The 27,138-nt window shown below is 41.9% G+C and overlaps 1 protein-coding gene across 1 annotated transcript in view; it reads left to right on the top strand.

Annotated features, from left to right (window-relative positions):
* Positions 1 to 11,679: 11,679 nt before the first annotated feature.
* The window catches only part of PRTG (protogenin), a gene marked incomplete at its 5' end in the record, with an annotated part of 78,253 nt that continues 62,794 nt past the window's right edge, over positions 11,680 to 27,138 (top strand). The window contains 2 exons of the mRNA XM_082290680.1: positions 11,680 to 11,746; positions 12,423 to 12,725. Coding sequence (XP_082146806.1) covers positions 11,680 to 11,746; positions 12,423 to 12,725 — 370 coding nt within the window. The remainder of the gene's footprint in view (positions 11,747 to 12,422; positions 12,726 to 27,138) is intronic.

Here is a 27,138-nt window from a genome sequence, read left to right as displayed (position 1 = left end):
TTATTTGGTCTAAAAAAGGTAAGTATATAGATTAACTAAGTATATAAATGCACCTCAACAAAGACTTGCAGTGTAAACTGTTCCTAATTCAAAGGTCTGCTTAGGCTGCTGTGGGTGAAGCTTTCTTAGATTTTTCAGTCCATGTCACTAATTTGATTTGTGTTGACTTACAGGGTTTTGGTAAGAAATCATCTTTCTCTAAAATTTCTCCTTTACTCTGAAGGTAATTATGTCTGTGTAATTGCTGTGCAGTCTGGTGGTAGGGAAATGAGACTTTAGGCATGAACAAGACACATTCAACACTCACTTGGAGGTTAGGGGTGGTGGGGGCTGTGGGTTTTTCCCTTCAAAATTAATTTCTCTCAACAGGTTTTTAGGCTGAGTGGTACTTGTATCAAGTCTCTCACTTCTCAAGGTGGTGCAGGTGATTCTTCAGCATTCTGGCTGCATCATGAGGTAGAGCTCCAGGTTAAGAGGAAGTTAACAATTTCTATAGAAAGTGCCATTGAGTCTTCACTTATGCAGTTTGAAGGACACATGACTTAAATTCTTTTTAATTACTATCAAAAATCACATCTGTGGCATATCAAACAAGGTTTTTTTTTTAATTAGAGACTAGGTTGAGTACTAATGCATCAAACCTAGGCAAAATACATGAGCGTAAACTACTGATTTTCCTTCTTTATCCTAACTTTCTCTCTCTAACCTCACTATTTCATACATACACTTACTTTGTAAGCTATCCTAGTGCCTTGACATTTCATTTGTTTTGTAAATTCATAGCACAGTTTGGTGCTATTTCACTAATTAATGACATCTTTACAAAAATCTGCACGTGTCCTTTAAATCCACAGCTGCCTCTGGCATACTGTCAATGTGGGGCACATCCTGGATCAGCAGAGACTTCCTTTTTTTTTTTTTTTTTTTGTGTACTCTTTTCAGTGCAATTTCAGCATTACTTACCAAATACATGATACTCATCAATTCCCTAGGGTGGGAATTGCATCGTGGCAATGATAACATGCTAAAACATATGAAATACTCAAAACCGAACATGTGTACTTCTAAATATTGTCTTCATTTTACTCATTTCTTGTGTGGTCAAAAATGATGTCAGTTGTTAGGAGACCAACTCTTCTGTCCTTTTTCATGCTGTCTGTTTTCCTTTCTGTTTCTCATTAATTAGTTTGTTGTAGTGCTTGAGTTCTTCAGATAGGGTCTTACAATATTATTTTTGTACGAGATTCTGCATTTTATCAGGCAGTTTGTTTATTTTAATATCTCCTGGTTTTACTCAACTATTAAAAGACTCACTGTGCAATTCTTAACGATGTGAACTGAGAGGAACCCATTTATCTGCAGTCTATCACCAAGGATCCATACCTCTAGTGTCATAGAAGCATGTTTTTGAAATGTCTATACATTTAAAAGGCAACCAACACTTACCATCTTCCATGGTTATAAATGGGAATTAAGTATTTAACAGCTGCCATTTTGCTCTGCGGCATCACAGAATCAGTAGGAGATGCAAGCACAAGCTTTGGTGCTCTTAATACTAAATCATTTTTCTTTGAAGTGGAGACAATTGCTTTTTCTCTGAGGAACATATATCATTAGCACGCTAATCAGAATACAAACAATTCACAAAGGGGATAATGAGGGAGAACTTCCATGTAATGCTTGCTTTATGTCCATGTGATTCTGTAGAAAAATGTTTTGTTTTGCTGAGCTGTCCTTAATTTGAGGTTTCTTGCTTAATGAGACTTCAAACAAATTTTGCATTGTAGGTTTCAGGTTCTCATCCCAGAGAGAGGCTTGGGATTTTGGGGAGGGGGAGGAGGCCAAGCGGCTTGGAAAACCTAAACAGACATTAAGTAAGTGAGCCTGCCTCTTGAGCAAAGACAGATAAGGGCAGCCTTCCCAAATGTGACAGAATGTAAAACTTCCCATTGAAATACACCACAGTCTAAAAACATACATTACAATTTGTTTTTCTTAACCCATTTTGAGTTTAATTTAATGGCACTCTTCCATAATTTTCTGTTAGCTTTTCTGATGCTTTCTACAAGCTGAAATATTTCTGATTGGAGTTTTGTTTTGAGGGCTGGGAAGTATGACCTTTTAGAGGCTGTTAATACACCTCCTTCTATGCGCTGCTGCTTGGGAGTATGCAAAATGCTGAAGATTTAAATCAAACTGCCCCGAGGACTGCTTACTGACCTTTTCAATGCAGAGCTGTCAAAACCTTCAACTAGACATTAGCTAGAGAAGAACACTTTAGGCAGATCAATGCAAATAGAAAACAATGTGGTTTTGACTTTTGATAATTCCTAGTTAGTGAAAAACAGTTCCTGTGCTGCGAGAGCTGCTGGAAGCAAACCCACACTGTCAGGGATTTGCTGTGAGTAACGTGTAATAGTTATTTTTCAGGGAAAATCTTTTGTAATCTACTTAAGAAATTAGAAGTTTTCATTAATTGCTAAATCCTGATATAGTTATCCGAGCAGGATGCTTCATTGACTTCAAAGGGATTTTTGTCTACTTAAGGAATGCAGGGTCAGGCCCTTAACTAGTGATAACTTTCTTCAGTGGGTTGTCAGATATGACAAACTATGCCACTTCAGTAGAAGTTACCCTGGCCAGGCCATGCCATCCCTTTGTCTGAAAAATCTGCTTTCTTCCTTTGCCCAAGTAAGGGAATTTCTCTATAAAAGATATTAGAAATTATTCTCTAGCTGAAGCTGTGGTTTATGTGAATATATTTTATTTTCTTTTAACAGCTACAACACATTATTTTCTAGTTATGATAATTATGTAATAAATTCCGTTTCAGAAAGTGTTTGATGGAGTTATGAGCCTTCCCATTCTATGTACTACTGCCCAGCAATTAGTTGTCCGTCCTTAACAGATTTATTCCTAATTAGTTGCTCATGCACTATTGCTTGCTGTAATGTAGAATTTTAAATAAATGCCTGCCTTTTTATGTAGACTCACAGAAATTACCCAAAACCAGGGGACTGAGAAGGCTATTCATTCCTATTTTGGGTCTCAGTCCAGTAGTTATAGGCATCCTGTGCTGAAGACTCACAGAATAATTATTTCACAGGTTAGTAAAAAGTCGTTCTGTGCTCTTTATCAGAATGTTAGAAGTGCTTTTCTTAGTATAATTAAAGGTTAGCTATCAGAATGTGAGGTGCTGCTTTATCCAATGTAATACGATTGAGCTCTATTAACAGGTAGCTAAAAATTATTATTTTGCAAATTAATTCATTTTGCTATTTTCTGTGCTGAGAATTCAGAGTCTAACTGTAAGCCTTTCTAAGATCACATTTTCATTTGTATAAATGTCTACAATTTTGTAAAGATAAGAGGTGAAGTTGAAATTTTGCATGCTTAGATAGACCTGCGTTGGAAAAATGAAAACATTTTGGTCACGAAAATACTTTTCTGTACTGGAAAAGGTCCATCTATTTGACTCTTAAGGTGCAAACAAACTGGATCAGTTGATCTCTCACTGGAGAAAGAAATGAATCCTGATCACGCTGTATCTAATTGAAGCAGCTCAATCAATTGGTGTGGGACTGCAGCTGCTGCAGGGCTGGGCTGTGGTGGGGAGTGGCCTGCAGGATATGACTGGTGGTGTCCTGCACTGGAGGTGTTAACAGGGCAGGCTCCCCCTGAAGCCAACAGGAGTTTGAACACCCGGCAGGATTTGGAGGGCTGCTGTCTATATGTTGAAGGTTTGCTCTAGTTAGGCATCATGCTTTGGGTGCAGCAGCTTGCTGAGGCTGGGTGGGATGGCCCCAGCCTCTCCAGACAGGATTTCCACACAGTGACTTGCAGTGGCCTGCTCCTCAACTGAGCACATTAGGCCAATTTAACTCCCTAACTTGTCATAACTGCCCCCCACATGGCACGCTTACTTTTTCCCCCTAGTTACTTAGCATGAACATTTTGGTATGTGTTCCATATGTTTATTATTTTAAACAATACAAGTTCTGTCATGTGCCAGCATCTGGCCACTGTGATCTTACAGAGGTATCTGAACATAAATGATAGCAAAATGTTATTTAGCACTTAGCAAACGTAATCCTGGGCTAACGATTAGCAGCAGATAGCTGGATAGCTGCACAGTTATACTATGAGCAGCTTTAACTTCTGGTTGCTCTCCCTATGTATTCTGCAGGCATACCTGGGTATGCCACACACGAAACTGAACCAGGGAATTAATTCCAGCAAAACAAAACAAAAAGTTGTAACTTGTCCCCCAAGTTATTTCCATCAGGATTAGTTCTCTGGATTCTTTGCTTGGCCACACAACCTCTTTGCAACTGGCAGTGCTTATGCTGGTTGGCAAGTGCTAAATGGCATTAAACTGAGGGCACCTGGGGATGTGCTTCCAGCAGAGCTTCTGATCTCCTCCTGCTCTGCTGTGCCTGGGCAGGAACCAGGTGGAGACCTAAGCCAGGTTAGCAGCAATGCAGGGGAAGGAGGAATCGGGGTGGGCTGCTTTGTTTCCCCACCGTCCCTTGGCACATGCAGGGCACTGTGATCCAGCTGCCTTCATATCCTGTCCAGCCCTGGGCAGACAGTTCTTCCAGAGCCTTTAAATAGGGGAGAACCCCACAGGCCCCCAAGTGACTCCTGCAGCCCAGCTGAGATAAACTCCCAGCAACTGCAGCTGATGGAGGCAGCAATTTGGGCATCAAAAGAAATCACCCCTGCAATGCCCGGCTTTTGGCTCCCCTCGGTTCACCCCCGCCCCCCCTTAGCTCACTCCTTGCACCGGGGTGTTGCCTTTAGCGGGTCAGCCCGAATTCTTGCTAAAGCCGTTTAGGTGCAAGTCACAGCTTCGTGTGGACCTTCAAACATCTCGGTCTCCATCCCCAAAGCTGTGTTGTGCACAGGGGCATTTGCAGGTCGAGCCTCTGTGTGCATGTGAGGGGGAGGAGGTGCTGGGAACATGCCTTGAAGGCTTCAAATCTGTTTATCTTCACACTCCTGAGAGGCGATCGCTCTCCCGTGACAGGGCAGTGCACTGGAGGGAGCAGCCCTGGCAGCACCGAGATAAACCGATGGGGCACAGCCTGCTTTGGCCAAGTGGCCTCTCCCTGACCAGCAATTCCTTATGTCTCTGTGAGATGAAATGGGACAAGAGCAGCAGGAAGCCTCCTCCAATCCTTCTTTTTAATAGTTCCTTGGAATAAATTGTAGATAAGAGAGACCACTTTGTTAACATGCTGAGAATGCAAAGACAAAGGAAGAGCAATCTTTCACAGCAAAAATAAATAGGTCTCTGTAGCAGGGTATATTCAGCAGTATGTCCAAATTCTAGCTAGCCTCTGACTTGCCTTGGTTTTAATTTATTTTATTTCCAATATTTGTTTTATCATTGCAAACATATAAAGGAAAAGAGGAAGAAATTTGCCTGTTTCCTGTTGTAACCGCAAAGTGAAGGTAACATATAGGGATGAAAGGAGACCATATTTCATGCCTGTTGCTAAACAAATAACTGCAGAACAGTGAGTTATCATGATAAGCATGACAGACTAACAAAAAACTGCCTCTGGGAGATTCCTTTGTAGATTCAAACACAGAAAAGGGTAACCTAGGAGATACTTTCTTTCTGCTTAGTTATTCTTGGTCTGATACTTATTGTATCGACCCAGTGCCTAAACACTTTGATTTATGGAAGATAACATCCGAGTACAGTACTGCAGCATTTCCAGGATTTTGTTTGTTTCCATATTGAGGAAAGGGTTGAGAGAGAGGACTGTACTGAGCCAATTAAAAAATATATACATTGCAAATGCATTTTATGGGACTGCTCTTCTCCTCTTGCTGGCCATTCCTGTGCCTTGCAATTTCTACATGTGCATAAACCCTTTATGAAAATATTCTGTGTGTTTCAGTGTGCAGATTCCAGCTGCTGCTGCCAGTCTGCTGGCACTTTGGTCCCACGCCAGCTACGTGCTGAGGACTTTCCTCCCAGGAGTGCTGAGCACTCCTGAGCTCAGAGGAAGTAAATGGTGCTCAGCTCCTTGTTTGAGAGCCCAAGGTGGCATGGCAGAAGCGTGCAGGCTGCCTGGCGTGGGAGATGTTCATGGTGGTTTCGCTGATCCAAGCTGGTGTCCCATGCTATTGCCACACCTTCTGCTCCATGTTGCAACCCTTGGTGTTTCTACACCTAAGAACCAGGCTAGGGAGATAAACCAGGAGAAAAACTCTACTGAAAAACAGAAAGGATTTTCTGGCAGGTTATGTGTTCAGAGAAGTTCACTGAAGCAGAGGAGCATCAGCTGTGGCATGAAGGCCAGAAGAGAGAGCTTGGAGCTGCAGTAAATCCAAACTCCACACCATGAAGTCTTTACACTGTATGTGAGGACAGGAGCACATCTGGGATCAGATATGCCCCTTTCTCTGTAGCTGTGTGGTTTGTTTGAAGTACCAAGATCTGGTGGCTTGCATCTAGGAAACAGCAGGCTGACAGACCAAAAATACTTAGGTATTTTTCACGCCTTCCAGTAGCAGCAAATGGGCATGGAAGAGCAAGGGATTGCACTTTTCCAGATCCCTGTGAGGTTGCTCTTCCAAACTGCATGTGGTTACCTCTGGCAGCAGGGAGGAGGATGTTGGGGTGTCATCCATCTCCTGCTGAAATTCATGGCGGGTTTCCTCTTCATTCTGGTGTGATGAGCCTTAGACAGTGGGGGTAAACATCTGGAGGCTGCCTCTGGGGCACTGTGAAACAACCTGGCAAAGGTGCACCACTGATTTGGGCCAGTGAAGCACCAGAAGGTGTCTGGAAGGGGAAACAAATGCTAATATAGCAAATGATTGTATTGCTTTCACTTTGGAGTTGTTGTTTTATGATGAGGTGAGATCTGTGTTCAAATCCCTTTGTCAAGGTGTGCTTTTCCTGTACAGGAAGGCTCCCTGGAGAGAAAGTTCATTAGCATTCCAAGGGCTCAGCCCAAAGTGTGCTTGCCCTTCTGCTCATCGAAAGAGTGAATCTCCTTTGAGAAGGCAATGGAGATGGTAACTGTATACAGGTTTAGAATGAAACAAGAATCTACTAAGTGACCAAATGTACCAAAAGTAAACATTTTTATGGTGGGTCTTAATAGAGTTAGTGTAACATACTTAAAATCTGGCAATACAGTTGTAACTGGGTCAGGAGTTCGGCATGAGAAACAAGAAAGTGTCTAAACATGCTTACAGTGACACCAGATCACAAACACTCAGAGCAAGAACTATAAGGACAAAACGAACTTCCCTGAAGAGCTGATTACACCCTGCTAGGAAGTGCAGCATCATGGCAGCCCCTTAGCTGGGCTTTGGGTACTCTGAAGGCAGAGCTGGCTGGTGCAATTCGCAGTAATTTCCCTGTAGTTAATAGCTTTCTGACAATTACCACTGCTCCCAGACTGCCCTGGGCTGCAGCTCCAGTACTGCTACAGCCACACTCAGCTGCGTGTGCTGCCGGTACCCTGCGGTGCCTGTAGCTCCAGCTTCCTCCACACCAGCAGTGACACTCAGCAGCTCCTACTAGCAGGGCTGGAGGATCAACTGGGACCTGGCACTGGTACCAGGGAAGGGCTGATCCTGTGGGGGACCATGATAATGATTATATGTCTGTTTGAAAATGGATTTGGGCTCCAGGACCCTACTACCATATCTTACAGGCTACAGCTAATTGAAGATAGTGTTGTGATTGCACATATTCCAATGGGGACACTTTAAACTGCTGTAAATAACTCTCTCTCCACCTCTCCTGTTTCCCACCCAGAGGTGCTCGTTCCTCTCCTTTTCTGTTCCATGACGTTATGGTGTTAGAGCACAGCCATGTGAAGCCAAAACAGGAGAAGAGACCATGTGAGCAAAACCACTTTCCCATTTCTGAACTTGTTAGATCAGGTGGGATGCAGCAGCGTGTGGGAACCCAGCTCAGGCCATTTGTGGCCATGCCAAACACCATCCATGCTGCTGTGACAGCTTTTTCCAGGCCACGGGGATGAAAGAGCTAACATGATTCTATTCATTTTCCCAGACAAGGGTGAAATGCTCAGTGCAAAACTGACCACAGAGCAAACAGGTCTGTTTCTGGTTTAAGCTGAAGGAGAGGTAAATGTTCTAACACCAGAAAAATTTTATTCTAACGTGGGAAGAAACTGCATTCTCCATCCTAGGTTTGTGACTGCAGTGATCTCATAGATACAGAGTTCACCTTGGGAAGGTCCAGTTACAGCAAATTTTCAGCTTCTTTCCTTTTCCTGAGGCTGCTCATTCCATCCCAGAGAAGACTCCTGCCTATCAGTTGTCTTTCTAGAGATGTTGGTAACAAGTTAGACAAAGCGTATAAACACCATGATCATGAGATTTCATTAACGTTTGGAAAATCCCTCTCTGGTTCATAATAGTACCAAAATTCTGGATTTTATAGCCCTAGCTCAGTTTAGCAGTCCTGGATGCATTGCCAGCTGCCTATGGAGCAAACCCTTGAGTCAAATCTGTTCATATCAATCTGATATTTAAAATCTTTCCTTCCAGGAAACATATAGATTTGTCTGGCCAGGGCTGAGGCTGAAATGCAGCATAAAAATCAGGTTATTTACAGACAGTAACCTGGACAGCATGTTGTTGTTCCAGCCATGGATAACACTTCAAAGAGAACTCTTACTACTGACTTGTGTTTTAAGACATTGAAGAGCTGACTGCTCAAATATTACAAGTTATTATTTCTTTGAAAGATGTGTGCAGCTTGTTTGCAGACCCAAAAATCTAAGAGAAAACACAGAAAAGGGTTTATATGGGTTTGAAAAGAACCACAGAAGCTGGGGAAATTTGGATAGCCAAAAATACAGCTTGAGTCAAGGAAAAAAAGTCTGTGTTGGTGACAGAAGAAAAATTGCTGCCTTGCAGCAAAGTACACATAGCTTTGTTTATGTTGGTTGGCAACCTCTTGTACTCCTGGACTGCCTTTCTGTCTTTCTCAAGATAGTGCTTCTGAAATGGTTGGACAAGTAGATAATTGGGTTCATTGGCTGCATATTTACAAATATGGTGTATTTGACAAAGTTACAACTGGCAGTGCCTTTAAACCGTGGTTCAGTGAGTTTATCAGTTATATATGAATTTAGATATGTTATCGCAAGTCTGCACTATCTCTAACCCAATTAATTACTGGGAAATGTGTTAAAATAATGAATCCTGACAAATTAAAGAGGGAGAGTTTATACTTATCTAGCTATTGAACTGCTTAGTTCTAGTAAGACTTGTATTAATTATTTTATTAAACAGAAATGTGAAAATTAAAATATTGGCATTTGTAGCTGCCCAGACACAGGCACAAGAAACATTCCAGAGGGAAGCACTTTCTTTGTTAAGCCATTTAAGACAAATATTGCATTTGATCTCATGAGTCAAAATCTCCTGCTGGCACAGTGTAGTCCAGGGAGATGGTAAAGCAGTTTCGCCATCACAGCAGAATACAGCAGTGAGCACAGACAACACAGCTAAGGCAAACCAGCCCACAAATAGGACAGGACTACAATTTCCTCTCACTGTGTTGGCTTTTTTTTGTCCCCTGGTCAACTCAGACCAACCCCTCCTTCAAAAAAGGTTAGTGAGTTGGGCAAGGTGTTCCCCTGGGACAGGTGGGGTAGTGTCCAGTGCTGGACAGTACAGCTCAGCCATCCGCTCATGCCTGCAGGAAGCAGTGCCAAGGTCTGCAGGAAAATGACCTTACGTCTCCCAGGGACAGCTCCAGCCACTCCACCAACTGACCAAGGCACCTGGCATAGAAATGTTACTGGATACTGCATTCCCTATTGTATTTTTCTTCTAGGTGTGCTGAGCTCCTCAAGGAAACCTCAAATTCAGGTCATGCTGGTGAAGTAGAGTTTAGCAGGAGAGAATACAGTACCAACATGAGGTGCAGATGAAAGCAGTGAGTTTACCATGAGAAAGAATGAATATTTAGTCATTAATGCTCAAAAATAATGTAAGCAAAACTGCTTGTGATTTTTTTTCATAGTTCACACTTTTCTGATTAGATAAATTGAAACACTGAGGAAAATTGAAAAATACTGAATCAAGTGGATCCTGTTGCTCTATTTGGTCCTATTTGGACACCAAAACAGTGCATTTGCAGTTCTGCTCTGTAAAGTGACTGAAACTGTCTGGGTGCCTTTTGGGTAAGTGATTTGCATGTAAAGCAAATATTTCCTAATTACCCTACCTGAAAACTCTGCTTGTATATTTTTGACAAGTGGAGAAGATGATGTAGGTCAAACTATGGCTTTACATCACATTTTAGTAGCTCTGATTTTCTCCCAGACTTTCAGAAGAGTCACTGACTCGGGCTGTAGCCAGTCCTGGTGATGATGCAGCAGAAGGGACTGGTTTGGCTGCCAACTCTCAGCTCTGTGAGCTTTGCAGTGCTGGCAGGAACAAAAAGCAGTAAAAACTTGCCTGTCAGTGAAGTCAGCAGCTCTCACAATGAATGCAAACATAAGGTAAATCTGCTGAGTAAGAAGATGCCTTCCTACGCGGTAACTTTAGAAACTAGAAATCTGAACAGACAAAAAAAGAGATTAAAAATTTGCTTGCTGCAAGCATGGGGTAAAATTAGGGGTGGAACGGAAAGCTTAAGTGATAGCGGCAGCATTTGATGGTATCTCCCATACGCATTATCCAGAGGGTGGTGACAGCATGATTCTCAAGCCATGTTTGCAGTTTAGGTTGCATTTTGGCAAGCTAGTTCGCGGCAGATGTAAGCGTAAGGCTGTTTTCTGAGGATGCAAGTGAAGGGCAGCTCATCCTCGACAGCACAGTGCTGTTCCATGTGGCCATCTGGAAGTGGTTTTATTGGTGCTGTAGGATGGGCTCAGTGAGAATCAATAACAAAATTGGCTTTTTTTTTTCTGGTCAATGCCCATCCTCAAGTCAAACATTTGTCTGCATGTACGGGAAGGCCAGTTTTATCTGGGTGTGAGGTGTTCTGGCACACCTGGACAGTGCTGCACCTGCGCCGGGCAGTGCAGGGTCTACTGCTCAGCACCTCCCCTGGTTCGGTGCTCTGGGCGGACAGCTCTGGGTTTGGCACAGCCCTTCAGTAACGCCGCGCCGGGTCCAGCGCACGTGTTGCCGATGCTCGCCATGCCGGTGAGCCGTGAGATGTCCCGGGGGAGCCCGGTGTCCCGGGGAAAGGCATGGCCGGCAGCTCCTGCCGCGGCTGGAGAGCTCAGCCCGCCCGCCAAATACCGCAGCCGGCAGCGCCTGCCCGGCTCAGGGGTCGGCGGAGCTGCCGTCGGGTCCCGGTGCTGTCCGGGAGGGGCCGCCTCTGCGGGGCCGTGCTCGGCCCAGATGGCGCCGGAGCCCGCGGCCCCTCGTGCGCGGGGCTGGCCGGCCCTGCCGCCCCCCGGCCCCGGCGCATTGTCCGCCGCGACCCCCCGCCCTGCGGCCCGCCCCGTCCAGCGGCGTCCCTCCCTCCCTCCTCCGGCCGGTCCTGCCCCGCCCCTCGCCCCTCTTCTCCCCAAAGGCCAATGGAGACGAGATGCAGAGAGTAGGGCCGGGACGGGCGCGCCGGGGCCGCTCCGTCCGTCCCCAGTCTCCTCCCCTCGCCCGCTGACCGGTCTGTGGAGCGGCCGGCGGGGCATGCCAGCCGCGTCCCGCTGAATGGCGCCGCTCCGCCGCCGGCCGCTGCTGCGGGCGCTGCTGCCGCCGCTGCTGCTCTCGCTGCCAGGTGAGTCCGGCCGGCCCGCGCCCCATTGTCCGCCCGCGCCCCGGCCCCGCTGCGGCCCCCGCACGTGGCTTTATTTATCCGGCATCGGCGGGACCGGCCGGGAGGGACGGGAACCGGCGGCGGCTCCGCGCTTTGTTCGCGCCGCGACGGGGCCGTGAGGGGTGCGGGCGGTGCGCGGCCCCTCCGCGCTCTGGTGAGGGGTTTTCGCTAACGATTCCTTGTAAAATCAGCCTTTTTACGGCGCGCCCCGCTCCGGCTGCTTTGGCAGGCTTGTAAAATTAGCGAGTGGGCCGGGCGGAGCCGTCGCACCTGTGTGGCCGCCCCGGCGCTGCGCGCCCCGCGGCCCCCGGGATCACCGCGCACCCCGCACCCCGCCCGTGCTGTGGCAGTGCCCGAGCCGGTGTGGAAGGCGCTGGCTCTCTGGCTCCTTGGCTTTTTGCAGCCTGAGGGCTTCGCGCCGCTTGGAGTCAGTACCAAGTTTCCCCAGAGTTGTCCGAGTTCGGAGCGCTCGGAGCGTGTGATAGCGACAGCTTCACCTCGTGCTGTGGGTTCCGCGGCATGACTCGCGGCTCACGGTGCTTGGTAACTTGCACGTCTCTGCTTACATGTCTGTCCTTACAGGCAAAATGTTTTGTTGTTTGTTGGTTTTTTGTTTTTTTTTTTTCTTCTCTCTTAGGAGTGTGGTGCTTTAGTGAACTGTTTTTTGTGAAAGAGCCTCAGGACGTTACTGTCTCAAGGAAGGATCCGGTGGTTTTAGACTGCCAAGCCCGTGGTGAAGCTCCTGTAACTATTACATGGCTGAAAAATGGAGGCAAAGTGTCTGAAAATGAACGGATCTACACTTTATCCAATGGCTCGTTGTATATCAGTGAGGTGGAAGGAAAGAAGGGAGAACTGTCTGATGAAGGATTTTACCAGTGCTTAGCTCTGAACAAATATGGGGCCATTCTCAGTCAAAAAAGCCACCTTACACTAGCAAGTAAGTCCCAGCTCCTGTTTATTAACCTGCTCGTGAGTTTGTGACAGCAGTTCCCTGAACAGCACACAACAACCTATCGTTTTGATTGTGTACCTGAAAAGTTAAAATGCAAAATTATAGAGTAATTCTAGAGAACCTTTATTTCTTTTTAAATGTTTAAAGATTATGAGAAAAACTTATCGTGGTCCCTTTTTGAGTCTCTGCTGTGGCAGAAGTGGTGCAGGCGCCTGTGGGACCTCTTGGGCAGTGGTGCCTTGTGTGGGTGGCTTATGTGTGTCACCAGTCTATGGAGCAGGTGGTGATGCAGAGTAATGCTGGCTACAGAAGTCCTGGGTCTTGTTTCCCAAGTGCTGTTCTAGCAGCCTGACAAGGGTTATCTACAGAATTGATTAAAAAAACCAAAAAAATTCCTTGTTCGGTAGCTTGATGTTGTGTTGTGCCGTCTTGGGGCAGGCGGAATGATTAATATACATGTTTATCTCTGGAGAGGAAAGAGGGGAAAGGTTTTCTGGCCAACTGTAAGGCCTTGCTTTTCTGACGTGTTGAGCCAGGCAGGTGTGGATGCTATTCCTTTTGAGACTCCTCTGGAACCTCCCACAAGGGCCTGTTATGTGTTTCCACTAGGAAGCGAGAGTTGCATTTCTGGAGTGACTCCCTGCTGCTGGATGAATGGTGAAGGAAATAGTTGTGTCTAAGTGCTTTTATGGCTTTAACAGACTGACCCCGGGTGTTTGTTGCCCTCTATTTTCCTATCATCTTTAAACATTGAGCAAGAGATGTGTGTGAGGAACGGAATGCTGTGCCTTTTTCTATGGCAGTGCAGAGCTTTGCCACTAGACTACTTCTACAACATGATCTCCTTTTGCTTCCCAAAAGTACATAGGAATGTACTTTTCAAAGAAAAGTAAATTTTTGGCAAAGTAAAGAAAACTTTCATTTCAAAGAAAGTATAACACAGAGAGTACACAGTTTATGTAGTCTTCTCATGTTCCCTCTATAATAGGACTTAACTGATGAATTTAATCTAATAGGAAAAGACTTCCTTTGACCTCTTCGACCCTGTTTTTAGTAGCAAGTTGCATAAAACTGGTGCTGGTACCTCTGTGAAAACTTGACATTAGTTCTAAGTTGCAGCTTTTACTAAATTCAACATGACAATAGTTATTGAAATTGGTACATCAGCTTACGTTAAAAGACGTGTGAATGTTAACATTTGTTAGGTTTTTTTCTGTGTCCTTCTGACCTGATTGTAAAAACTGTCCACAGGATCCCCCAGGAAGGTGAGAAAAGCCTTTTTCAGTGAGCCAGAGCATTGGGTGGTTCAAAACCATTCTGGAAGCAGGTGGCTCCAAGTGAATGCTGAGTTTTCACATGCTGTAAGAATGTGAAACTCTGGACTCCTCATTTCAAAAACCTGCCTATGTATTACTTTTTATCTTGCTAATGTACAGGATTAATAGACTAAGTAATTCTTGGGTGCTTTTGGTAAAATGGTGAAAAATGAAGTATTACAATTTTTGACATTTAAATTCACCTCACTCAGAGTGTCAGCATGATTAAAAATTAGACAAGAAAACCCTTCTAAAGAGGATAGAATTTTTTGTTGTTGTTGTTAACCAACATAAAGCTAAGTGGCTGATGCATTCTGTGTGTAGGTCTGGAAAATTCAGGGCCACTTTAAACTGGAAACATTGCAGGATGAGCTCTATGCTTAATACCAGAGAACTTCTGGAATAGTACAGAGCATTATAGTAGAATAGCATGGTAATGCAATTGTAGTATTTGGATTTATTCAGACAATACTGGGCTTCTGTAAATGTTTGCTTCTAGCATACACATTGTTTCATCAGAAAGGTGGTTTAATTTTGCTGATTTTCACCAAGAAAGACTTGTGAACCAATAGATTGCATGCTGTGGAATGAGATTCTTGTTTTGCAGCCCTTTTCTTTTTCCTTCCCCCCTTCTCTGTGGACTGTGACAAAAGGTTTCTTTTTCTTCTTTGAATACTTGAAAGGCTTTCTATGGCTGTTGGAGAAAACTGGAAGAGATAGCGGATCCATAATGATCACAGTAGGTGTTGTTGACTTAGTGATTAAGTGGTTAACTAGTGGCCAAACATGAAGTTATCCTATGTAGCAGTCTCTTCTCTTTAGTCATGCGCCAATATGACTCGTTTCAGATTGTCATCTTTACTGTAAAGCTGTGAAATATGGCAGCAATTTGTATTGTGATAATTTGGAGCCCATAAAACGTGCAAAATTAGTTTTCTCTCTCATTTTCACAGTGTTTCTGCCTGCTCTCACGAACTGATTGAACTTTGCAGACGTTTTAAGTGAAATAAATGAAAGTCTTGTCGGGGGATTTTGTAGCCTTACAATTTTTCTTTTTAGAAGCAGTTGTCGGTTGCTGCAAAGGCAAATTACCTTGTGTTCAGGGTACAGAAGGAACTATACATATTAAACAGGTGGAGAATAGGCATTAAATGGGCATTCTTTCTTTGGAGGAAAAAAGCAAATGCTCTCTTCAGTTACTGGTAGCAGCAGGGTGTGAGGATGTTCTTTTACTTTGCCTGGTCAGAGGTTTTTCCAATAAGCTTATCTTTTGCTTCAGAATTGTAATGTTTAGTGTTGCATTTGGAAATCAAAAACTTTAATCTGTCCAAGAGTTTAAGATCTGAACACACAAGGAGATCAGGTCTTGGTTTCTAAACTTAGAAACTGGAAGCTGAAGGTTGCACTCTTGGCAAGAATTCCATTATTCATGTGCAAATTAAGAATTCACAGGGTTAAAAGGTTAGAAACTGGCCAGGATGAGGTTTACCCTTGTGATAAAGAGCAGATGACCCTCATTCATTGGCCAAAGCTTTCATGTAGCTCCTCTGCAAAGTTAGTGATTGCCATGAATTGTTCTTGAGGAATGCAGAAATTCAAATGTGAGCAGGCCTTTCCTTAAGTGTCACTATGGAGCCTTATCTCCCGAGCACATCAGAGTAGGTCTGCAGGGACAGGGTTCCTCCCCAGAGGCCCCAAGGCTTTGCTTTCCTGTTGTTCATCCATGCACAAAAGAATTTGACTAATTTAGGGCTCTTTTTTTTTTGTGAGATCCCCCTACTTTTTTAGAAGGAAACTCTGGTGCTGAGGTGGTGCTTAAGTAAAACTAAATATTAGTTTCAGTACATGCTTGTAGTTACTTCCAAAGCTGGCTGATTGATGTGGGAGCAGAGGAGGAGGTCCTATCTGCTTCTTTGTGAGGCAACGTGGGGGGGGGAAATGGTACTACTTAAGAGCATGACTTACTCAAAATTTAACTTTTGTCACTGCTACTGAGAGAGATCCCTTTTAACTGAATATAAAGGGAATGGAGACTCCAGCGAAAGTCCTTTTGGTACAACTTGGAATCAGCCAAAAGTAAACAAGCGGAGATTTTTGTTTTCCTGCATTTTAAAATTTAGATTGTTTAACCAAAGTTAACTAAGATTTTGTCTAAAAATAAAGCTCCACTTCCAATAAGATATTATTCAGGACAAATGGAGAAGGTGGATCATGTTCTGAAGCTGGTAACATGGGCACTGGGCAGTGATTGGATAGGTTGCTCACTGTTTATTTCCTTTTCGCAAAAAGTGGAAATGGAATTCTTGAGATGGTTGGATGGTATATAAACAGCATTCCTAGATAACCCTTTCTCCTCTTGTAACTTGGCTGAATTGATTTTAATGTTTGTGAATTACAAGAAATGTAAGCCTAATTCTTCTTGTACAGGTTTCTACATTTCACAAGAGGGAAAGGTTATGCAAGCAGAAGGTTTCTGGGAACATGTTCCTGGAGGGAAACTCTGTGTGTGCCCACTGCACTGCAGTTTGTGGAATGCTGGGCCCTTTACACATAGCAGGCTGTACTATGTGGAAAGTTCGTAATTTTGCTTACCTGCTGAGGCAGTGATTTGACTTCTGGTCCTGCCAATAATTGGCTGTATTTATGTTTTTATAGCCTAATAGCATCTTTTGCTCTGCTTTTAAATATTTGCACTGAAGAGTGCATCCAGCTGAGCCTCTTTCTGTACTGTGACAATCATGTTTCCTTAGCTGTTCCAGCTGTTCGTTCCCACTTTGGCATTGTGCTGTACCTTGTGTGGGCACAGCTGCATGTGTAGCTAACTGAGCATGGACTGGTCTGGGTTAAAATAATAGAATTAAAACAAAAGATGGTGTTTAACCCAGATGAGTTCCCTAATATGGTTTGTCTTGGAGCCACTCACAGTGATTGCACTGGTGTAACTGAGAGGACTGGTGTGGAGGTGGGAAGACTTAGTGGGGACAGGGGAAGGCTAAGGAAACTTAGGCTCATTAAACTACAGTCTTTGTGAAACATGTAAGCAAAAATTTTGCCCTTCTGCTACTGATTTTTTAAAAAATAATTTGGTATATTGCCTTAAAATAACAGGATTAATAGCTGTGGTCTAACAATATAGTTTTCATTTTCTATGGAATCTGTCATTTCAGGTGTCTTTCAAATGCGTATAAAACTCAAAGGTATGTTTAATTATTTTAAATAGTAATGGAGAGAGGTACAAATTGTGAAAAAGAAAGGTGGTGAGGTACAAATTGTGAAAAAGAAAGGTGGTGTTAGAGGGCAGAAGTGGTTTTGGACTGTGGTGGAAGTGAAATGGCAAACGGCAGCTGTAGCCAATAGTCTTGTATTGAAAGAGATCCAAAGTCTTAATGCTGTAGAACTGGTGTGGTTACACACAGCTTGAGAAACCTGGTGATCTAGGTTTTGACAAGTGCTGCCCTACTGCTGTTGCTTTGATTGGTTGATTTGAATATCCTGAGAGAAAAATTTATTTCTAAGCTGAGAGTGAACATGGCTGATCCTTAGTCCATTTAAATTCCAGTATTTTTAGGCAGGAGGATGAGGTTCCAATGTCTTAGTCAGCCATGTCAGTTGATAGCAATGAAGAAGAACTGTAAGATTTTTGTTCTTTAACTGAGATATCCTTGAGAAATAAGAAAACTGAGAAATATTATCTTTCTTAACCCTTTTTATTGTAGTATTTTCCTCTACAACTCTCCAAGTGTCTTTTGACCTGAAGTCCTGCAGCACATTGACAGAAGACAATTATCCTTTTAAGACACAACCATACTTTTTTTTTTGGTGGTGGTGGTACTAGGGAATTCCCTCCTTTTTCAGCAATGACTGGGCTGCACTTGTAAGAGCTCTTCCACAGAATAAGGAATGTGCTTTTATGTTGTTACCAAGATAAAAAAAAAAAACCAAAAACTTAGTGCACATGAACAGTGTTCATTTCCACTACCATGTTACTTGAGAAGTGAGCTTTTTATGGATTTCCTCAACACCTCAGTTTCAAATTTGTGTCAAGACTAATGCCAGACTGAGGCCTTCCATGCCCTTGCTTTTCTTCCTAGCTAGTAACACCAAAGCTGTTAGGGTTTATTTACTAGTTTTTATCAATGTAACTTTACAATGTATAAAGTTTTTACTAGCTTCCCTTTTAAAAGAATGGTCAATCTTTTTGTCAGTGTATTCTGTAGCTAAAGCTAATAAAAACTTCACCTACATGAGAAGTATTGAGGGAAAACATGGTGCTGTGCTGCATGTTGTTCAGAGCTGTGACCAAAAGCGCTCACTTCTTACCTGGTGCAAATTCTGTGTGTGCTATGTGCACTAGCCTATGGAGATTCCTTTCCTACTTGCAAGCAATGTATGGCAGCAAAAGATGCTGTTCTGTTCCTGCAGTGTGGTGCTCCCCCCCACTGCTCCCTTTCTTCCCCCTCCCTTTTTCTCTGCATTTCTTGGTGTAGAAATTGTTGAAAGGGCATTCAGTAAGGCCCCCTTTTGTCAGCCAGCTCTGATTATCCTGAAGAAAAGGATCTCACTCTGAGCAGTTGTTTGCCTAGAGACTTGTTGTCACGTCTTCACAATTTAACAGCTGTGGCTATTGATGGTGTGCAGAACAATTTAAGACAATGACAAAAGAGAATCTTGGAGGAAGAATTTAAAAAATTACTAAGTGTTTTCCTACAGAAATATGGTCATGCCCATTGTTGGACAAATTTGTGCTTAGTATTTGTTTGTTTTCCTCAGGATTTTGTATTTTCTCCACACTTTATCTCCAAAATTGTGGACATAATCTTTATTTAGTTTTGCTTTTTTTTTGTTTTGTTTTGTTTCTGTTTCATCAATAGGCCCAGCTGTTAAATTGGGATTGATTACTTCCAGTCTTTATAACTGGTAATCACCACCTAAGTGAAAAAGTAATCAACAATGTCAAGACTCCACATTTTGTTGAGTAAGTGTGGGTTGTATGGTCAACATTAGTTACTAGGGTCAACCTCTAGGTAGCTTTTAAGCAACAGCATTTTAAGCAGTGTCTATATTTAAATGCTGATTGTCTCAGCAACTGAGTTAAAGGTGGAAAAAAAATTGCACTAGATCACTTGTGTTGGGAGGTAGAAATCCATTTGGCAGCCTTCCAAAACCTGCATCTGTAGTGGAAACAATTTTTGGTTGTATAGATTAAATTGTTACTTTTTAAAGACATAAACAGCAGACTTAGGGAAGAGATGGCTGTGAAACCACCTGAGTATGGACAGTTTGCCTAAGACTTAGTGTATGGAATTATTGTAACCTCCTCCTCTGTTTTTTCTGTATGTAAAAACTTTGGAGGGAGATGGCCTTCCTAATTTATTAGAGGAAAATAAGAATAAGCATTGCTAGACAGATTTTTTTTTCCCTGCTTCTTTTACTTTGTTTCCTAACTCTCAGTAATAAGTCTATTGGTTTTGCTGTTTTTTTTTTTCCCAATTAAATCAAACTTTGTCTTAGGTGAGTGGAAGTTTTTATTTGTTTTTAACAAGATAAATGCCCTCAAAGACAAAATAAACTAAGTGGCATCTGGATAATATGGTTAGCATCTCAAGGCCCTTTTCAAAGTGCTTGTTTCTCAAGTGCCCATCTCTTGTACTTCTGGTAGAGGTTTCTGACACAGCAGTGCATCTGCAGCTTAGGGAAATAGAATCTAGGTATCATTTCCCCCAGAGGCAGACAGGTTTGCTCCTGAAGTTCACTTAGATTCTTATTATCAAAACCCAAAAATGACAGAATGTGTAATCTTCATATTTTATGGGGTAAAAATTTCAGGGTTCCTGAGTCTTTCTGTGCCAGTATTACACATTAAACAACTTTTAAAACTCCCACTGTGGTCAGGGTCTGGCTTCTCTGACTTTGGCTAATGAGAAAACTGTAAATTTTTCAGTAGTTAAGCTTGAGCAAGTTATGTTTGCTTCTAGCCTGCACACTGTAGCAATAGTATTCTGTAAGTACCTGCTTGTTTACAGGATGTCAGAGCAGTAGAATGCAATGTGAGAAATGAAATACTGAAAATGAACTTGTTGTAAAAGACATAGGAATGCTGACAACAAGCTTTATATCCAAAGCTTTTATCAGGATTATATCATTTGAGGCAAAAGTTGCAATGTACCAAGACACTACTTCACCATCTCTGGCAGGGTTACTGGGGAGAAAGAAAGTCCGCAAAGAGTGCAGTTATTTAACCTTCTGTAGTCATGATTCTTGCATTTATACCTGTTTTAACTGTCTTCCTCTTCTGATTAAAATAATGAGAATATACCCTTATTCCCATAAATTATTTGAAAGGGTTTTTTTGACGTTGTTTCTGCATGTAGGCAAAGCTTTGGGGAAAGGAATGACTCCTGGAACACAAATGTCTCTTCTTCTCAAGACCTCACAGCTACATTTTTCTTGTATTTTACCAATTTTTTCAATGGTAGAATAGTGCTAAGCAAATGACACCTCCAGCCTTGGAGAAGAACTGTGTTTGAAGGCAGTGTCTGCCATCAGAATCCTGGTACAATTCTCCTGGACAGTGGGGAGTAAGATGATTGCTGTTTCAGGATGGTGGCAGAAATGTATTGTGAAAAGCATGAAGCCAGCTGCAGAGGGGGTCTTTGATATATTTTCCCATCTACAGAATCTTAGGAAGAAAACTTCCTGTGTACTGACTGATACCAAGAGACTGGTGGTCGGATGGGTTTGGTCTCAAAACATTGCAATTCACTGTATCTGTATTCTGATGTGGAACATCTTTGCCAAGCACATGTTTTAGGTGGATGGTGGTGTGGGTGACAAATTCCATATGTGCAAGATTTTTGGAATTGCAGCTTCAGGTGGGACAAACACAGTGTTTTAGATAGAAGAAAAGTCTGTCTTTAGCTGCAAGCTACTCTGAGTGTATTGATGACAAAGCAGCAAAACTTACCTTGTCCTAGTCCTCTAGCCTCAGAAGGTGTTAAAATTATGATTTAGAATTTAATAATAGCAATAATTTACCTCGGCCTAGAATTGTGTTAGAAATTTGCTCTTCAACTCTGAGGTGCAATAGTTTAATTCTGAAATTATTTGCTTATGAGAGAGAGTTTTAAAAGAAATAATTATCTGATTGACCAGGCGTAAAAGGTACTTTATTACAAGAGGTAGTAAGAGGTAAGTTATTACAAGAGTTAAGCATGTCATCTGGTGTTCTTTTAATACATAGCTGGGGGGAAGTTAAACTAAGTCTTTACAGCTTGTGGTGTGCATCTTGTATAGAGTGATGAATGAATGTTGGAAACTGGAGAGGATTCTTTGAACAGAAGCAATTTTATATTTTCAAATTTGATTTTTAGCGTCTTCAGATAATAATCTTGATCACACTGATTGAGTACATTGTGTGTTCTCATTTCAGTAGATCAGAATTTCTAGTGTAAAACCTGGTTGCTGGGGTTTTCTTGGCTCTATTTTGAGGTATTTCAGATTAAAGTCTAAACAAGATAAAATAAGTTTAGAAAACCAGCTTAAGTCTCAGCCTTTGCAGCATGAGTTTCTCATATGAATAGCAAGGCTCCATCTTCTCCCTCTAAAATCGTAAAAGTTATCTATCAGCATATTTTACAAAGTGGGTTTGCCAGCTCTTTTAAGCTGTATTGAGAGACACTTTACACCTTAAAATGGAAAGGAAAACATATCAAATAGAAAAGCTCTTCATTTATTTGCTGATCTGTTCTAACATTGAAATTTTTCTCATAATTTGTGTCCTCTCCCATGTTCCCACCCTTTCTTCTTTCTCATGTCAGGTGCAGGCTGATTTTGCTGCATTTAGTTAGATTTTGGTTTTTCATTTTCTCTTATAAATGTCACATATGTGCTATATCATTGTTTTGGATCTGCAAAACTGCTTCTGGTGACCCCTCCTTCCTTATTCCTGTCTGATGACTGGAAGGAGGTGCTGTTTTCCAGTGGAGCTTATTTTCACAGCTGTGGCAGAGGAGGGAAGTGTCATAAGATACTTTGAGGTCAGTTTTGACCCCAAATTTAGATGAGGTAAAAATGATTCCACAGAACTATAATATCTTGTCTCAGGTGGTCTGTCTTTCACTTAAAATCAGACAATAATTATGATTAAGAAAAAGCTGTTTTAATAACCATTGCAATAATGTACAATAAAACCAGTTCAGTGTTACACACTATTGTTTTTTGCTTTACAACTTGTTACAGCTGGAAGTTTGCAAATAACCTGTTATCTTTTGAAAGAAACCTTAAAGTCTTTGAACATGCAGAAGAATTTTAAATGCTTACTCCTGCTTGTACAATCTTGAACATATTAATAAATTGCTTAGATGACTTATCAGCAAATTAACTAGTGTAAATTATTAAATTACCATTTCCCTGTCCACATCAAGATCTCTAGTAAACCTCTAATAACTGTAACGTGTGCCTCAGGCAGAGCTGTGCATTATGTATGTTCTTTGTAGCGAGAATTCGTTGACTTTATGAAGCCATTGACAGACATTTATCATTTTGTTCATTAAACTTGTCTGTGACATCCGGTAAATTGATGTTAACTGGAAATATTCTCTGGGAGTTCTGGCACGACTTTGTCATTTTGCCTGAGGAGAAACTTTGTACATAGCATGTCCCAAATTACAAGGGTGAAACTTCCTTCCCCCACCTCCTCTCCCAAAGCCTAAGTGAGCATATGACCAGCTCTTTTTTCCCCTCTTGCTTTCAATGCTTATTTATGCAAACAGCCCTGTAGCCTTGCAGTTTGCAAGCAGATTTATCATTGATCTTCAATAGAGGTTGAAAGTGGATCTTGCTTTTATTAGTTCAGCCAGTCTGTGCCAGGAAGGCAGCTCAATTTTATCCCACAGCATATAAGAAATTAACAGCGGAATTCTTGGTAGCATTGATGGGAGTTTTGTGACATTCCCAGCACGGGACAGTTAGTACTTGTTTTTAATGGTCATAATCTTTACCCAATGTTGCTTGTTGCTGATTCTCATAGTGTTTCGTAGGTGACCAAATGCATTGCTGAAAGCCTTTTAATAGCATAGAGCAGTGCTTTGTTTGGTCTTCTGAAATTATTTTGTTTGGAATGATGAACAATTTTTTCTGCTTTTGACCACCCAGTATAGAAAAAAATACACACTTTTAACACCTGCCAGTGTTTGATTCCTGTGGGATAGCTATCTCTGGTAGTGGTAGAGGCTGTTAATAGGATATCTGCCTGCCTTCTAGTGTTCCTGTTGTGCTACCTGGATCCAGCTGTATCAGGGATCTTTCAAACAGATATGAATGGACTAACAAATTGTGCCATAACTAACCAAAATATTTATTAAAGGGTCTAAGATACCATCAAAAAATTGAATACCCAAAAAATCCATTACATAAAATTTTTCTCTTTTGAGACAAAGAGTAGAACAGTTGGCTCTTGAAAATATATTGTGTCTCACTACATAATAGTTCACTGGATTAAATGAATTTATTGATTTCTGCTTCTTTACTGACACACATTTATGAGCAGTTTCTTTGGCACCATGGCCACATGTCAAAGGTCATAACTTTCCTTCACTGTGGAAGAATAAAAGCTTTCAGATGGTGAATCCCTGAAATCTAAACAGGGCTTTATCCTCCCTTCCCCCCTCTATGTAATTACTGGCTTTGCATGGATTTATTTAAGATAAATACACAATAATAATAAAAACTATACATACTAAAGGAACTCCTATATTATCTATCGTAAAATGACTGCAGGAAACTCTATACATAGAAGGCAACATATCTAACCTGCTAATAGGTATTATTATGGAGCACATGGTAGTATATTAGACTCCTTTATGGTCAGAAATTTAATTGAAAATGGTCAGTTTTGAGAACACAATAAATATTTTTCATGAAGAATTTTATTACGCTTCAGTTTAAAAACAGTATTTCTTTTCTTTTAGCGTTGTGTATACTTGATATGCCAGAGGAGATCCTGAAAGCAGATCCTGCTGAGAGAATGAAGCACATTCGAAATCTGTGCTTTGTGTTTAGATGAATGTTTATAATGTTGACATTTTCTTTAATGACCTTCATTAGTAGTAAGTAGCCCGTGGAGCTTTTCGTGTGTACTAGATATGAAAGTTCTCTCATGACGTAAACATGAAGTTACTAAAAAAAGAAATTGCAGTGAAACATAAAGAAGTTTAATCAGTCCACTAGTTTGCTAGAGGTAAGTAGGCAGGAGTAGTGGGGCTTTGGGACTATCTAGGAAGAGCTTGTCTTCTGTTTCTGGCAGCTACTAACTGGTAGATTAGCTCTGACCCTCTCAAGACATAGCAGTTGAAGGTAACCTCAGCAGGGTGTTACTTTGATTTAAAATAATTAAAATATTTGTGCTAGGTAAGGTGCCATAGGTTTGAATTGTTAGCATGGCTGGCTATAGTCCTCTTAGCAAGGATGTTTCTGAATAGGAGAGCCTAGAGTTCTATCAATGGGAAGAACACCCCATGATTTTCTAAGAAGGCATTAAAAGTCCCCCCATCGCCTGCCCCAAGAAAGAATCAGCTGCCAGCCTTTATTTTTGCATAGTAGAGATGAAGCCTATTAACCTTTTAATCATGATTTTTAGAAAAGCTTTTAATCATGATTCTTGCAAAAAAACTATCATGGTAGACTTTTCTTCTACTCCGTTATTTTTGTGTGTGTGTGCAAATGATGATCTTATTCTAAGGGAGCTAGTGGCACTCTGCTCTTAAATTTACCAAATATTTATATTGTAGAACTGTTGTTGCTAATTTTCTGACTTGTTAACCTTTTGGATAGAAATTTGTCATGTCAGCATCCATCTCTTTACTTTTAAATTTTTCTAATACAGTATATTTAATCAGGGCTGTTTATCCTGTTGCCTAGAGCAAATCTAAGATGAAACTGTTTTCTGTGTTTTCTCTTTTTTTCACCAGGACAGCATGGGGATGTCTGCTTAGGGAACAGAGACATGGAACTTGTTGGGGAAGTGGTCTTTGTGTCTGGAAGTAGCTTTTGTTGTTGCTATGACTAGAATTGGTTGTCCTGTAAGTTCTGAGGAAAAATCTCAAACTTTTTTGGTTTTTTGGCAAATGTTCACACAACCTTACTCAGCTTGACTAGCTAGAGACACCGAAGGTGCTGCTTGTGCTGAGCATGTTGCTTGTGAACACCAGGTTGGGCTTTCCCTCTAAGCAGTCCCGGACAGATGTAGACTTGCTTTTTTTTTCCTGTCCTGCATTAATGAGGAGCTGAAGTGTGATCTAACACTGCCTGGAGAAACCAGCTGGCTTCGAAAGCTGGAAACAATGCTCTAATTACCTGGAGAGGAAGTTTGGGAGGGGAAGGGGGTGAGGTGGAGGTGTGAGTGGTATCATGTGTCTAGAGGTCAGGAAGGGTATTGGTGGGAAGAGGCGAGTGCTGAGGAGAATCTTGTGGAGTGAGGGGACCTGGGCTTGGCTCAGTTTGGAGACTGCCATGGGTACAAGATTGGAGTGGAAGAGGACTGGGAATCTGCCAAAGACTGACTCAAGAGAGTGTGCCCATCTGAGCAGCTGATCTTTCAGGACGTGGAAAGTGTACCCAGGAGGCCTGAACTTCCCTTGGGAACTTCAGAAAGACAAAAAATAATCTAGTCAGGGGATCTTTAGAGTATTAAAAATGCATTGCTGCTTCAGCCAGAAGCTTCTGCAATATGTGACATGAGCCCACGTGTCCCTACTTTTCATGGGAAGTCTTTGATTATGTGTTTCTTATGGCCTTGATATTTGATACGAAGTTCTGAGGTTTGATCAGTTGGAGCTGCAACAAGTTGGGGGAGCTGTCCATGATTGCAACACGTGGAGTGCTGTGAAGGATCAGTGTCATGTCTTGGACGTCTACATTTAGTGAATATTTCAGTCCGCATCCAAATGTTTGTCCATACCCAACAGTAAAATTAAATTAATAATGGAATGTAATCTCAAGGTGTTGTGAAAGTGGATGCAGTAACATTTGTGAAGAACTGTAGTGCACAGCCCAGCAGGAAAGGCCATAGGGAAGTTGGTAACTCTGTTCAGGGTAATGCTTAACAGAGTGTAATAAACAAGGAATGAGGCCACACACTGAACAGAGAGGAGAAAACAAAATATTGAATAGATGCTCATTATGTGAGCACCATTCATTTGGTGCTGTGAATAGTGGGGGAAGTGGATTGTGCAGTTGTATTATTTCCTAAAGCATGTATATAAACAGAGCAAATCAGTTACATAAACAGCTTCATTTCTTCAGTTTCCCAACTTCTGAGCATTTGGGCTTGGAAATTTTCGTTGTGTGTGTATACACACATGTGAGAGACAGGTATATTGAATGTGTGAGTGGGAAAATTTAGGGATTAGCTTCATTTATCTAATGATGTATGTAACGCAAAAAAAAGAAATAAATATGCTTGAAAGTATTAGAGTTTTATATGGACAGGATGTCATGAAAAAAAGATTTGTAACAGAGGTGTGGCAACTTCTTAAACAAATAGATTTGTCAGAACTTTCTGATTCAACCAAAACGTGGTATCTGAGCATGTATTCAGCAATAACTTTAACTTGATAATAATAATGCTCAAGTAATATTTTATATGTATATATATATACACATATGCTCATCTATACACTCTCTGGTGTTTGTCAGTACAAACTTTACTCTGCCATCTGACTGAGATGAAAACTGGGTTTATTGCTGGTGCAGAGAAGAAGAGCTATTTTGAGGTGCCAGGCAGGACTGTGTGCTCCAGTGCTGTGGAGGAGTTGGCACCTGTGGGTTTCACCTCCTCTTTTATCTGCTCTGTCTCTTCTCTTAAGTATTTACTCCTCCACATAGCCTGGACTACCACCTTCTTGTTAGGCTACGTTGAGCCATAGGACAGATTTTTGGAAATACAGCCGTGCAGTCGTGACTAGAGAAAAGCCCCAGTACTTGGGGTGATGTGTTGTTGTTGTTTTTCCTTTCTTTTTTTTTTTTTTTTATTTTTGTTGTTTCTCCTGATACATTTATATAAAGAATCTCAAAAGCAGTGAAGT

This window comes from Coloeus monedula, assembly GCF_965178545.1.
Source record: "Coloeus monedula genome assembly, chromosome: 14".
Taxonomy (NCBI): domain Eukaryota; kingdom Metazoa; phylum Chordata; class Aves; order Passeriformes; family Corvidae; genus Coloeus; species Coloeus monedula.
Note: the sequence above shows the minus strand (reverse complement) of the source record. Positions and strands in the feature narration are given on the sequence as shown.